Source organism: Symphodus melops (assembly GCF_947650265.1).
Source record: "Symphodus melops genome assembly, chromosome: 1".
Classification (NCBI taxonomy): Eukaryota; Metazoa; Chordata; class Actinopteri; order Labriformes; family Labridae; genus Symphodus; species Symphodus melops.
In genome coordinates, this window is record NC_136691.1 from 22,757,739 (window position 1) to 22,772,843 (window position 15,105).

General features: G+C 43.6%; 1 protein-coding gene across 2 annotated transcripts; it reads left to right on the top strand.

Annotated features, from left to right (window-relative positions):
• Positions 1-6,709: 6,709 nt before the first annotated feature.
• On the top strand, positions 6,710-14,617 carry LOC306835567 (uncharacterized protein). 2 transcript variants are annotated; one of them, XM_079362195.1, is made up of 10 exons: positions 6,710-6,926; positions 8,222-8,918; positions 9,091-9,162; positions 9,259-9,297; positions 9,772-9,840; positions 10,012-10,131; positions 10,504-10,590; positions 10,766-11,861; positions 11,994-13,107; positions 13,817-14,617. In XM_079362195.1, the coding sequence occupies exons 2-10, from the start codon at positions 8,228-8,230 to the stop codon at positions 14,585-14,587; spliced, it is 4,059 nt and encodes a 1,352-aa protein (XP_079218321.1). In that variant the 5' UTR covers positions 6,710-6,926; positions 8,222-8,227; the 3' UTR covers positions 14,588-14,617. The 2 variants fall into 2 exon arrangements, with proteins under 2 accessions (XP_079218321.1, XP_079218322.1); XM_079362196.1 differs by lacking the exon at positions 6,710-6,926 and having other exon boundaries at positions 8,122-8,918.
• The last annotated feature ends 488 nt before the right edge of the window (positions 14,618-15,105 follow it).

Consider the following 15,105-nt stretch of genomic DNA (forward strand, 5'->3'; position numbering starts at 1 on the left):
CCCGCGTACAGCGAAAGCATGCGCTACCCACAGCACTTTGCTGGATATTCTGGCAAATTTGGTAAGCTCTGTCCTGTTCCCCTTTGGACTCATTCATAATCCCTTTGATGATCTTCTTACTTTTCATCAAATGAAAACTGCAGGTCTTTCAGGTGCGGATTAAGGTGAGCAGACGTACAGCAAATCCATGAGGTATCTATCTATATAAAAAAAAAAAAAAAAAAAACTTCAATTTCCCTCGGATCAATAAAGTATCTATCTATCTATCTATCTATCTATCTATCTATCTATCTATCTATCTATCTATCTATCTATCTATCTATCTATCTATCTATCTATCTATCTATCTATCTATCTATCTATCTATCTATCTATCTATCTATCTATCTATCTATCTATCTATCTATCTATCTATCTATCTATCTATCTATCCACAACAATTTGGTGGATATTCTGGCAAATTTGGCAAGCTCTCTCCTGTTACCCTTCAGAGTCCATCACAATCCATTTGGCGAACTTCTGACTTTCCATCAGATAAAAACTGCAAGTATTTCACAGTTGTGGTTTGATGTGTGCCTTGACGCAATCCTTTTTGAACGTCCAAGTTTCCTGAGCTGGGATGCCCAGCGCAAGTTTGTCTGTGTCTCAACTTAAGAAAAAGCTACGGATCCCATGGGTCCACTTGAAGTGCTCTGGGTTGGGGTTGAAATGTAGAGCAACAAACAAGCTTGGACACTTTGTAGCAAGGTCAGGCACTTCCAGACCCTATGGCAGTATAGGCACTGTCTGACATTGTGGGAGCCTTTGTAACGCTGTTGTTCAGGGACTGTCTAACATTGAAGGACCAAGTCAAAATCCAGGATGCATTGGCCGGGAATCGAACCCGGGCCTCCCGCGTGGCAGGCGAGAATTCTACCACTGAACAACCAATGCTTGAGGCAACAGTCCATGGTGGGCCGACGCCCGCGTACAGCGAAAGCATGCGCTACCCACAGCACTTTGCTGGATATTCTGGCAAATTTGGTAAGCTCTGTCCTGTTCCCCTTTGGACTCATTCATAATCCCTTTGATGATCTTCTTACTTTTCATCAAATGAAAACTGCAGGTCTTTCAGGTGCGGATTAAGGTGAGCAGACGTACAGCAAATCCATGAGGTATCTATCTATATAAAAAAAAAAAAAAAAAAAACTTCAATTTCCCTCGGATCAATAAAGTATCTATCTATCTATCTATCTATCTATCTATCTATCTATCTATCTATCTATCTATCTATCTATCTATCTATCTATCTATCTATCTATCTATCTATCTATCTATCTATCTATCTATCTATCTATCTATCTATCTATCTATCTATCTATCTATCTATCAACAAGAATTTGGTGGATATTCTGGCAAATTTGGCAAGCTCTCTCCTGTTACCCTTCAGAGTCCATCACAATCCATTTGGCGAACTTCTGACTTTCCATCAGATAAAAACTGCAAGTATTTCACAGTTGTGGTTTGATGTGTGCCTTGACGCAATCCTTTTTGAACGTCCAAGTTTCCTGAGCTGGGATGCCCAGCGCAAGTTTGTCTGTGTCTCAACTTAAGAAAAAGCTACGGATCCCATGGGTCCACTTGAAGTGCTCTGGGTTGGGGTTGAAATGTAGAGCAACAAACAAGCTTGGACACTTTGTAGCAAGGTCAGGCACTTCCAGACCCTATGGCAGTATAGGCACTGTCTGACATTGTGGGAGCCTTTGTAACGCTGTTGTTCAGGGACTGTCTAACATTGAAGGACCAAGTCAAAATCCAGGATGCATTGGCCGGGAATCGAACCCGGGCCTCCCGCGTGGCAGGCGAGAATTCTACCACTGAACAACCAATGCTTGAGGCAACAGTCCATGGTGGGCCGACGCCCGCGTACAGCGAAAGCATGCGCTACCCACAGCACTTTGCTGGATATTCTGGCAAATTTGGTAAGCTCTGTCCTGTTCCCCTTTGGACTCATTCATAATCCCTTTGATGATCTTCTTACTTTTCATCAAATGAAAACTGCAGGTCTTTCAGGTGCGGATTAAGGTGAGCAGACGTACAGCAAATCCATGAGGTATCTATCTATATAAAAAAAAAAAAAAAAAAAACTTCAATTTCCCTCGGATCAATAAAGTATCTATCTATCTATCTATCTATCTATCTATCTATCTATCTATCTATCTATCTATCTATCTATCTATCTATCTATCTATCTATCTATCTATCTATCTATCTATCTATCTATCTATCCACAACAATTTGGTGGATATTCTGGCAAATTTGGCAAGCTCTCTCCTGTTACCCTTCAGAGTCCATCACAATCCATTTGGCGAACTTCTGACTTTCCATCAGATAAAAACTGCAAGTATTTCACAGTTGTGGTTTGATGTGTGCCTTGACGCAATCCTTTTTGAACGTCCAAGTTTCCTGAGCTGGGATGCCCAGCGCAAGTTTGTCTGTGTCTCAACTTAAGAAAAAGCTACGGATCCCATGGGTCCACTTGAAGTGCTCTGGGTTGGGGTTGAAATGTAGAGCAACAAACAAGCTTGGACACTTTGTAGCAAGGTCAGGCACTTCCAGACCCTATGGCAGTATAGGCACTGTCTGACATTGTGGGAGCCTTTGTAACGCTGTTGTTCAGGGACTGTCTAACATTGAAGGACCAAGTCAAAATCCAGGATGCATTGGCCGGGAATCGAACCCGGGCATCCCGCGTGGCAGGCGAGAATTCTACCACTGAACAACCAATGCTTGAGGCAACAGTCCATGGTGGGCCGACGCCCGCGTACAGCGAAAGCATGCGCTACCCACAGCACTTTGCTGGATATTCTGGCAAATTTGGTAAGCTCTGTCCTGTTCCCCTTTGGACTCATTCATAATCCCTTTGATGATCTTCTTACTTTTCATCAAATGAAAACTGCAGGTCTTTCAGGTGCGGATTAAGGTGAGCAGACGTACAGCAAATCCATGAGGTATCTATCTATATAAAAAACAAAACAAAAAAAACTTGAATTTCCCTCAGATCAATAAAGTATCTATCTATCTATCTATCTATCTATCTATCTATCTATCTATCTATCTATCTATCTATCTATCTATCTATCTATCTATCTATCTATCTATCTATCTATCTATCTATCTATCCACAACAATTTGGTGGATATTCTGGCAAATTTGGCAAGCTCTCTCCTGTTACCCTTCAGAGTCCATCACAATCCATTTGGCGAACTTCTGACTTTCCATCAGATAAAAACTGCAAGTATTTCACAGTTGTGGTTTGATGTGTGCCTTGACGCAATCCTTTTTGAACGTCCAAGTTTCCTGAGCTGGGATGCCCAGCGCAAGTTTGTCTGTGTCTCAACTTAAGAAAAAGCTACGGATCCCATGGGTCCACTTGAAGTGCTCTGGGTTGGGGTTGAAATGTAGAGCAACAAACAAGCTTGGACACTTTGTAGCAAGGTCAGGCACTTCCAGACCCTATGGCAGTATAGGCACTGTCTGACATTGTGGGAGCCTTTGTAACGCTGTTGTTCAGGGACTGTCTAACATTGAAGGACCAAGTCAAAATCCAGGATGCATTGGCCGGGAATCGAACCCGGGCCTCCCGCGTGGCAGGCGAGAATTCTACCACTGAACAACCAATGCTTGAGGCAACAGTCCATGGTGGGCCGACGCCCGCGTACAGCGAAAGCATGCGCTACCCACAGCACTTTGCTGGATATTCTGGCAAATTTGGTAAGCTCTGTCCTGTTCCCCTTTGGACTCATTCATAATCCCTTTGATGATCTTCTTACTTTTCATCAAATGAAAACTGCAGGTCTTTCAGGTGCGGATTAAGGTGAGCAGACGTACAGCAAATCCATGAGGTATCTATCTATATAAAAAACAAAAAAAAAAAAACTTCAATTTCCCTCGGATCAATAAAGTATCTATCTATCTATCTATCTATCTATCTATCTATCTATCTATCTATCTATCTATCTATCTATCTATCTATCTATCTATCTATCTATCTATCTATCTATCTATCTATCTATCTATCTATCTATCTATCTATCTATCTATCTATCTATCTATCTATCCACAACAATTTGGTGGATATTCTGGCAAATTTGGCAAGCTCTCTCCTGTTACCCTTCAGAGTCCATCACAATCCATTTGGCGAACTTCTGACTTTCCATCAGATAAAAACTGCAAGTATTTCACAGTTGTGGTTTGATGTGTGCCTTGACGCAATCCTTTTTGAACGTCCAAGTTTCCTGAGCTGGGATGCCCAGCGCAAGTTTGTCTGTGTCTCAACTTAAGAAAAAGCTACGGATCCCATGGGTCCACTTGAAGTGCTCTGGGTTGGGGTTGAAATGTAGAGCAACAAACAAGCTTGGACACTTTGTAGCAAGGTCAGGCACTTCCAGACCCTATGGCAGTATAGGCACTGTCTGACATTGTGGGAGCCTTTGTAACGCTGTTGTTCAGGGACTGTCTAACATTGAAGGACCAAGTCAAAATCCAGGATGCATTGGCCGGGAATCGAACCCGGGCCTCCCGCGTGGCAGGCGAGAATTCTACCACTGAACAACCAATGCTTGAGGCAACAGTCCATGGTGGGCCGACGCCCGCGTACAGCGAAAGCATGCGCTACCCACAGCACTTTGCTGGATATTCTGGCAAATTTGGTAAGCTCTGTCCTGTTCCCCTTTGGACTCATTCATAATCCCTTTGATGATCTTCTTACTTTTCATCAAATGAAAACTGCAGGTCTTTCAGGTGCGGATTAAGGTGAGCAGACGTACAGCAAATCCATGAGGTATCTATCTATATAAAAAACAAAAAAAAAAAAACTTCAATTTCCCTCGGATCAATAAAGTATCTATCTATCTATCTATCTATCTATCTATCTATCTATCTATCTATCTATCTATCTATCTATCTATCTATCTATCTATCTATCTATCTATCTATCTATCTATCTATCTATCTATCTATCTATCTATCTATCTATCTATCTATCTATCTATCTATCTATCTATCTATCCACAACAATTTGGTGGATATTCTGGCAAATTTGGCAAGCTCTCTCCTGTTACCCTTCAGAGTCCATCACAATCCATTTGGCGAACTTCTGACTTTCCATCAGATAAAAACTGCAAGTATTTCACAGTTGTGGTTTGATGTGTGCCTTGACGCAATCCTTTTTGAACGTCCAAGTTTCCTGAGCTGGGATGCCCAGCGCAAGTTTGTCTGTGTCTCAACTTAAGAAAAAGCTACGGATCCCATGGGTCCACTTGAAGTGCTCTGGGTTGGGGTTGAAATGTAGAGCAACAAACAAGCTTGGACACTTTGTAGCAAGGTCAGGCACTTCCAGACCCTATGGCAGTATAGGCACTGTCTGACATTGTGGGAGCCTTTGTAACGCTGTTGTTCAGGGACTGTCTAACATTGAAGGACCAAGTCAAAATCCAGGATGCATTGGCCGGGAATCGAACCCGGGCCTCCCGCGTGGCAGGCGAGAATTCTACCACTGAACAACCAATGCTTGAGGCAACAGTCCATGGTGGGCCGACGCCCGCGTACAGCGAAAGCATGCGCTACCCACAGCACTTTGCTGGATATTCTGGCAAATTTGGTAAGCTCTGTCCTGTTCCCCTTTGGACTCATTCATAATCCCTTTGATGATCTTCTTACTTTTCATCAAATGAAAACTGCAGGTCTTTCAGGTGCGGATTAAGGTGAGCAGACGTACAGCAAATCCATGAGGTATCTATCTATATAAAAAACAAAAAAAAAAAAACTTCAATTTCCCTCGGATCAATAAAGTATCTATCTATCTATCTATCTATCTATCTATCTATCTATCTATCTATCTATCTATCTATCTATCTATCTATCTATCTATCTATCTATCTATCTATCTATCTATCTATCTATCTATCTATCTATCTATCTATCTATCCACAACAATTTGGTGGATATTCTGGCAAATTTGGCAAGCTCTCTCCTGTTACCCTTCAGAGTCCATCACAATCCATTTGGCGAACTTCTGACTTTCCATCAGATAAAAACTGCAAGTATTTCACAGTTGTGGTTTGATGTGTGCCTTGACGCAATCCTTTTTGAACGTCCAAGTTTCCTGAGCTGGGATGCCCAGCGCAAGTTTGTCTGTGTCTCAACTTAAGAAAAAGCTACGGATCCCATGGGTCCACTTGAAGTGCTCTGGGTTGGGGTTGAAATGTAGAGCAACAAACAAGCTTGGACACTTTGTAGCAAGGTCAGGCACTTCCAGACCCTATGGCAGTATAGGCACTGTCTGACATTGTGGGAGCCTTTGTAACGCTGTTGTTCAGGGACTGTCTAACATTGAAGGACCAAGTCAAAATCCAGGATGCATTGGCCGGGAATCGAACCCGGGCCTCCCGCGTGGCAGGCGAGAATTCTACCACTGAACAACCAATGCTTGAGGCAACAGTCCATGGTGGGCCGACGCCCGCGTACAGCGAAAGCATGCGCTACCCACAGCACTTTGCTGGATATTCTGGCAAATTTGGTAAGCTCTGTCCTGTTCCCCTTTGGACTCATTCATAATCCCTTTGATGATCTTCTTACTTTTCATCAAATGAAAACTGCAGGTCTTTCAGGTTGCATTGGCCGGGAATCGAACCCGGGCCTCCCGCGTGGCCAGCGAGAATTATTTAGCTGAGCGCCCTAAACCGTTTCCCATTCATTCTCTATGGTAGTGCTGAACCACTACGGATGTAATATACTTTTGGCCACTACGACTATGTGGCGCTGTCCCGAGTGTATTTCAGGATTCGCGCAGCCTCAGAATCTTTTATTCGCCTCTGACCTCGGTGGAAACAAGACGACATTCTCTTTTTTCAATCTCTTCACGGCGGAGTTATCATTAACCGAAGGTAAGAGACTTTGTTTGGCATAAATGTTGGTCAATTTATGGAATCAAGGTTTTATTTAGCGGTAGTTTGTATAGGCCTGTGTAACGTAGCCGTCAGTATGTGGCAGAACTTCGGCAACTTTCCTCTCAGACAATTTTGGTGTAATAACGGGATAAATGATGAATGAACATGATCATTATTAAATAGCATGTATTCAGTTCTCATGTTTTTAGATGATATCTTGACAGCTCTTTCCCACTTTACAGACACTGACTCTGTGTCACCTCTCAGAGCCCGCGCGGGGCTCATTTCTCTTGGGGAAATTAATCGCCAAATCCTTAAAAAACTCTCCAATTTAAATATGTATAGTTTTCATGTCATTCATTATGTGTTATTATGATAACCTATCGTGGTAGTCCGTTTCTAATGTTGCGGTAGGTAAAGTTACCTCAGCACCGCTCACTTGGTCTATAGAGAAGAGCATACATAGCTCGTAGTTATAAATTACTTTGCCTGTGTTGTAAATACGCGATAATGATGAATGAACATATTTTATATTTTTGTTTACGGTTACGGTTTACATGTCATTTAATATTGGTAGCCCGTATATGTTGCGGAAGGCCAACGTAACGAGACGGGCTACTGGCTTGTATGTAGCCTACAGTAGTTAGAAATGGTAAAATAAAAGTTTAATCATGAATGAACATGATCGTTATATGTATTATTACGAATAGTTTTTCTGTCATAATGTCAAATATTATGGTCAGTCGGTTTCTGACAATGTGTTGAAGAGTTAACATTGCCTCAGTATCGCTTACTTCTTAAGAGACTGATACTACCAGCTTATTATAACATTATCTTTTAAGTGGTGCCATAGAGTAAACTTTTATCAGTTACACTATAGTTGTAACACAGGTGCTTAGGCACACGCACAAACAGGGTCCCCCCCCCCCCTCCCCCCCACATCCTGTACTTTTCCACTCCTGATGCTCCCCCACCTTCTTACCCTTTAGATCTCAAGCAGACACTCAGATGTACAAACACACACACACACACACACACACACCCCTCCCTTGGCTCCCAGAGTAGGGGAAGATCAAAAAGGTGTGAAAAACCATTGTCTTCTTCACCGTGTGAACTTTTTCCTAAAGATCCAAGATCTTCAGAGAAGTTTTGCAGCACTAAGATGTTTAGTTGGTCACTTTGTTGAGTGAGATTATAGCATGTGATTGAGAAAACTGTAGTATTTTTTCACAAACACCTTCTCAAAGTATTTCATTATAATAACCTAAAATTCTATCATTTTCTTCTATTAGGTAAAGATGCACAAGAAAATGTCGTTCTTTCCCGGGAAAGTCTGTGTTGTGTTCCGCAAGGGACCACTCGGATTTCTCCTCCAGGAGCCATCAGTGGAAGCCAGGAGAATTAAGGAGGACTCCAGTCTGCAGGACAAGTCTGCGCCCATACGGAAAGACCTTGTTCATCAAAATGCTCGGACTGTGGTCCGTCAGAGAGGAGGGGACGCCTCAGACCGAACAGAGGTGCTGGGAGACTACATCCTGCAGTTTGGAAAATATAAAGGGAAGTCTTTCAGGTGGCTTTTGGAAAATGACATTGGGTACACGATGTATCTTATTAAGAACTTGCAGAAGGAGGAAGAGTCAGGAGTCAGTGTGACTGAAGGGCATAACAAGGACAGCCTACAGTCCTTTGTCAATTACTCCCTGAGTTTTGCTGAGATCCAGTCTCTCCTAACCTATGAGTCCAGTGGAGGGGGTCATGTGGCAGCCTCATTGGAAGATGACCAACTGGTTGGCTTTGGTACTCGAGCCAAGAGCACCTGGAAGGAGATATGGGACAGCAGAGCTGATGGCTATGCAACCTTTATTTTGGGGAAGAGCTGTGTCCCAGGTACACGCATGTTCAAGCTGCAGCAGTACCTGCAGAAGAGGCAGCAGTCGGACTCTGCTTCCCCACCTGCACAACCTGCTTTAAGGGTCCCCAAACCCCTGGGTAAATTAATTCATTTATATTTTTACAAGCAGTTTTTGATGACATGACAAATGTTTATCATTCATATTTTTATTTGCCACTTCTGATGACTTGTGACTAATACTTTGAACTTATCCTAATTTATGTGAACTTGTACTTTTTTTGTACCCTGTAATATTTGTCTGGACCACAGCAATGGATGAGGATGAAGAGCTTGAGAGCGCGATGATGAGCATGAAGTCCTCTGAAATAGAAGTGAAGACCTGTAAGTACCCTTTTATTACATTGACTGATTGATGTCAGAACTTACAGTGGCAAACTCTGTGTTACATCTGATTTCCCATTTTCTGTTTGTAACCAGCTGCTGCCATACCAGGAGTTTCCCCAGGATCAAAGACAGGTTTTTAAATAACAGAATTCAGTACAGGAGTACGATTCTTTTACATGATGCATCCCCCCTCAACATTGAACCTGTATTTAATGAATTTCTTCGTGTCGTATGTGTTCTGGCCATGTTCCGGCTGTGTTCTATTAATAATACTGTTAGCTGCCATTATACTTGCCGTCCTAAGGACTATGAATTGATCACTTCGATGAGGGTAAGTAAGCATTCTGTTTTCAATGCATGTTTTATTAACAAACAAATATATTGGGCATAACATTGGGCACTAATACTTGAATGCATGCTTGTTCATTAAGTCATAACGCTCCTCCTGCTTAGACTAGAGAGTAGTGATTAGTATTGTTTGTTCGTCAATTTAACATTTCAAGATTTTGAAAAGCAGGAGAAGTAAAGTTTGACAATTTAAGTTCCTACTAACACCAGCACTTGCATTGTGAATTTGGAAATGACTGATCATTTTGTCTATCTTAGTTCCTTCTGCGGCGCTGTCCAAACCCCTGGCCAACATTACCACTACAGTTCAGGCATCACAAGGTGGAGGTAAACATACTGTAATACTGTTCATAAATCAGACTCAGGTTCTAAACTAGCTTCATTAGTAATGTATCTTCACACACAAGATTTATGTTGGATAAAAAAGATCATAACAATTGCATGATTAAGTGTGTGACTGTAAAATAATAAATGATGAGCATATTAACTTTCCTGTAGCTGCATCAGTGTCACCGGGTGTGAAAAGGAAGACACCTGTGCCCCTTCCACCAGAGCTGGCCTTCCTAGTCAAGGAGACTACTGGTACCACAAAACCAGAGAGGCCTGAGTCAAAACCAGGTACAGTATGTTTCCATTTAACTGTATGGCTGATGTTCAATTGCAAATCTGCTTAACACGCAGCTGACGTAACTGAGAATAACCAATCAATCAATCAATCAATCAATCAATCAATCAATCAATCTTTATTTATATAGCGTCAATTCAGGCCGTCCTCGGGGGGTGGGGGGGGGGGGTGTTTGGGCAGGCCATCCTCACCAACAGTCCCATGGAACCTAAGAGAGCTCAGGAGCTCCCAGAAAAGGGAGAGGTTAGAATATAAAGATAGTGACAAGCGGTAATAATGTTCACAATCTCTTTATATTTTGTCATTATTTGTTTATGTTTATTGCCTTTACAAATACATAACAGAAAGACTGTACTCCTTTTCAGGACCCAGCACAAGTGCTGCTCCCAGCACAAGTGCTGCTCCCACCTCTGCCAAAAAAGAACCCAGTCTTGAAGACAGTGTTGAAGATGGTAAGAACGTAGAGAATGTAAACATGCCCTCCGTTGTCTGAACTTCTGACACTGAGATGTTGTGTTAATTGTTCTCTAAAGTGTTCACGCTAACTATGCAACCTTTAATAATTATCACAGCCAAACAAATAATAATTTTTTTGTGTCCTGCCATCCTTCTTTTTTAAAATCCCAGTTCCCTCAACTCAGCCTCCTGTTCCTGTTCCTGTGCCTGTGCCCGGGCCTGATCGTGATATGAGCAGCTGGAACTGTTCTCAGCACCAGAAGCTCTGGATGAGGACAGAGCTTCAGGATCTCGGACTGTGGCCTGGGTCTCGTCCACTGCGTAATCCAGGGAACGCCATTTCATTGTTGCGGCTTCCTCCACAACCTGAGCTTATAGATTCTGTGGCTGAGCTCCCATCCCCTAACTTCTTTCAGCTCCACCCATTTTTTATTTGGAAACCTGAGAGTGACATTATGATCAGGCTGAGGAACAATTACATCCTGCCCTGTCTCCATGGCTGTCCTAGTCCACAGGTGGTCTCTGCAGGGGTGGGCAGGCCTCGAGTAATTGTTGGCACCAGCGGTCAATATTTCATCCTCTCCTCACGACTCTGCTGCAAGGCTTGCCGAAAGACCTGGTTTGCTGACAGTCCACAATGGCTGGAGAAACTGCCCAAGCGCTTCACCAACCTTCTGCCTGCGTTCCTGACCTACAAGAAGGCCATCTGCAAGTCTGTGATGGATGAGCTGAGGCGCACTGGCAAGTCACCAACTGATATGGCCAACCAGGTGAATGAGCTCTTGCACCTCAAGTATGAGCGAGCTCACCTGGCATACCTGCATGCCATAGAGACTGTCAGAGATGCTGAGGCCGGAGTGTATGGTCAGAGGACCATTGGGCAGTTCCTGAGAAGGGAAAACCAGCCACGGGCTTTCGGGACATACAACAACACAGATGGCTGGGGTGGAGTCTCTGTGTCTGGTTTTTACTTGACTGACTGCCTGCTGGAGGAGTTTAAACGTCAAGAGCCAGCTATGTCCAGGCTCCTCCAGGGAACATTTGGAAGAGTCTTCAGGTCTGACCACACCAGGAAAGTGGCAAGGAAGGTGACCTTAGCCTCTGGGGTCATGTCCAGTTATGCTGTCATGAATGAAAACTGGCTCATTGTTTCCTGGGTGATGGTTCAGTCTGAGACAGAGAGGTCCCTGGAGCCAATGTACCAGGGGTTGGCCAAGAGGTACAGCAACGCTGGAGTGGAAAAGGCAGGCTACCACTGGATGGACAGGTGAGCACAGCCATCTTATGTTTTCATAATCCAATTCAAAATTGTTTTTCTGTCATTAACAAAGATAAAGATTTTAATTGAATTTCTTTTCTTAAATGTTTTTATTAATTGTCTTTTTGTGCCTTACATAAGGGATTGCTGTGCTGCATTCAAGATCCCTGACTGCATCCCTGATGAACATCTGCACTGGGACGCATGGAAGACCACCCCGTCAATTGTTGCTGGAGCGACCTCTGGTGGGCAGTTAAACAACTGTGCCTCACGGTCACATTACAACAACAACATTGTTGTAAAACTGGACTTGTTTCATTGTCTGAGGCGCTTTTCACGGGGGTGCACCTCCGAGCATCACTCTCTGTACGGTACCTTCTGTCAGCTCCTCTCTGCTGCCTTCTCTGTTGTCGATCAGGCAGACCTAAAGAGGCTCCAGGATGCCTATAGGTTCTGTGGTATTCATCCAGCGAATCCCACGAAACAACATATACGGGAGCACTGCAGGATTAAGCTACCGCATCCAACAGAGCTGCTGGACAGAGTGGAGAGAGTCCTGAGTCACTTTCACCAGGCCACGGACCCCAACAATGTCCCACTCTTCAAGCCGTCCATGCTGAAGATGTGGCGAGTGCAGAGGGTGCACATTCTCCGTGGTTGCCTCAGTGACCCTGAACTCTCCGAGGGCATAATGTACAGGTACGGAGGAACTCTGCAATTGAACCACGTGCCTGGTGAAGGTGCCAAAGTCCCCATCTGGATCCCTGTCAGAGGCACATCGCAGCAGGAAGGGTACCATTTCCACCAGGCTCACTGGGTCACTGGCACTCATGTCTCCCCTGAATTATTCCAGGCCCAGGGCATGACGGGGGTGGCACGGTGGAACTACCAGCGGCTGGTCGACCTTAAACAGCCAGGTGTCGTCCTCCCTGCTGTCTTTGACCCAGCTTTGATGTGCGAGCTAAATGCTGCTTCCACAAAAGTCACAGGGAAGGAGAAGTATGCTGCATTTCTCCTCTCCGACAGGGACACTGGAGAGAGGTTTGGCCTTCAGTACAGTGAGCCAGGCTGCCGTCCGGTCCCACTGGACTGGGACAAGCACAGAACTCAAAAGAGAGATGAGCCTGCTGCTCTTGTGCCTCCGCCCCCACTGCAAACACCTGCTGCCCCTGCTGAGGATGTAGCTCCAGACGTGGCGCCTCCCTCGAGTTGGACACTGCCCAGGGGCGTGGCAAATCCTGGACCAGCACCACCCGTCCGCCATCCGCTCTCTGCTGGTGCACTGCCAAAGCAGGAGAGGAAATCAGAAGAAGTCCAGGATCCTCCAGCAGCAATGAGTATGTCAGAATCAGAAAAAACATATTAATCCCCTGGGGAAATTCAGACATTACAGTTACACCATATAGCAATAGGAAAAACAGGAATATATTTAGAAATATGACTAAAACAAGAAATACACACAATACATTAAGCAATGAGCAGTAAATAAAGCCATGTACTGAATAGAAGTATTGTATATGTAAAGCATATATTCACATAAGAAAAGTAAATGTACTTTTTTGGATATATGATTCAACATCATATTGTTATTTAATAACTTGATTAACTGATGAACTATTATTGCTTTATGTGTTCCAGAAATCTCACATGCCCTGCCCCTGCCTCTGAGTTCCTCACCAAGGAGTGCCCGCACTGGTCCCAAAAAAACTGGTGGACGAGTTTTTGTGCTGGACCACACACGCTGGACAGCACCCATGAAAGTAGCTATTGACAACTTGCTACAGAAATACCATGGAGAGAAGGACCTCCTGAAGCTTGTGGATCAAGATTATGCAGACATGGTCCATCAGTCAGCCACAGATCCAAACAGCTTGCTACACCCCACAACCAGGCTGCACATTTCTCGTTATGTGAAGCACCTGGCAAAACTGCTGAACACCAGTTCTTCTTTAAATACAAGCCAGGAAAAACTTCTGGACACTCAGCAGCTGTGGCATTCTTTAACAGAGGGGAGTGAGACGGCTAGTGTTCCTGTGGTCACCATGGAGGCAGCTGTTGTCAACCTCCCCAAACCTGCCCTGCCCACACCTCTAACCCAAGACTCCCTTGAGAAAATTGTGCAGGGCATCTTGGAAAAGCAACAACAACAACAACAACAACAACAACAACAACAACAACAACAACAACAACAGCAACAGCAACAGCAACAGCCAGAGCAGAAGAAAAGGCAGACAAAGACATGTCTTGCCTGTGGACAGCCCAAGTCTCGATACGAGACTGATGGATCCACCATCCATCACTTTTTTCAACAGGGGCCTGTTCGTTATTTCTACTGCTCAAAGAAGGTGCATCAAAGTTATGCTGCTGAGGGATTTTCTGATGCAATGATGCCCTTTGAGCAGTTTGCAAAAACTGATTTCTTCCGAAGGGAGCTGGAGGAAACCAAAAAAAGGGTGGAGGATAAGGTGGAGAAAAAAAGGAAAAGACCAGACCCCCCCCATCAAACTGGCCGCCTCTGCAGATTCTGTCACCTGGAACTGAAACAGGGGCCGAACAGCCCACACATCCATTCGAACTTCCCAGGAGTGGCAGGAAAATACATCTACTGCCCTTCTAAAGTGTACTCTTTGTACAAGGATAAGGGCATGACCAGAGAGATGAGCTGGAAAGACTTTCAGGCATCTCCATTCTATGTGCTAGAGAGACAAAGATGGGTGGATGAAAAGAAGCACTAATTGCCTTCTTTGTAATTATTTTATTTGGATTAGATGTATATATGTAAATAAATAGTTTTGACAAGCAAGTTTTAATGTTATGTCAGATGTTATGTATGTTATGTCTCAAATATGTGCTTGACTTTGTCTGAATAAAAATGTTCACCTCTTCTACTGCTGCTGGTTCACCAGCATGGACATTTCAGTGCTGTTTCATACTTTTATATTACTTTTTAGAACGTGTGCATGATTTCATCTGTACAGAAAAGAAAACAAGAAAATCAGTGATATATTCAGATCTTAGTAAATATGAATAAATAAAAAATTTAAACTAAAATGATTTGTAAATGATCAACTTCAGGCAGGTACTTCACTCTCAGTAAACAAGGTAACAACAAAGGGAATCTATCAAAGTCAATATTAAACAATGTGTTTCACTGGAAAAACTGCAAGATATCAACAACTGAAGTATCTTTCATGAATTACAATCATCCTCAATCTCATCTCTAATGTCTCAGTGGGGCTTTGAACCCACACCT

Excerpts from the sequence above, each read along its gene's own strand:
- LOC306835567 (XM_079362195.1), top strand. The coding sequence starts at position 8,228 with ATGCACAAGAAAATGTCGTTCTTTCCCGGGAAAGTCTGTGTTGTGTTC. Across the intron at positions 8,919-9,090 it reads AAGGGTCCCCAAACCCCTGG|CAATGGATGAGGATGAAGAG; the intron begins GTAAATTAATTC and ends TCTGGACCACAG. Across the intron at positions 9,298-9,771 it reads TTCCCCAGGATCAAAGACAG|TTCCTTCTGCGGCGCTGTCC; the intron begins GTTTTTAAATAA and ends TGTCTATCTTAG.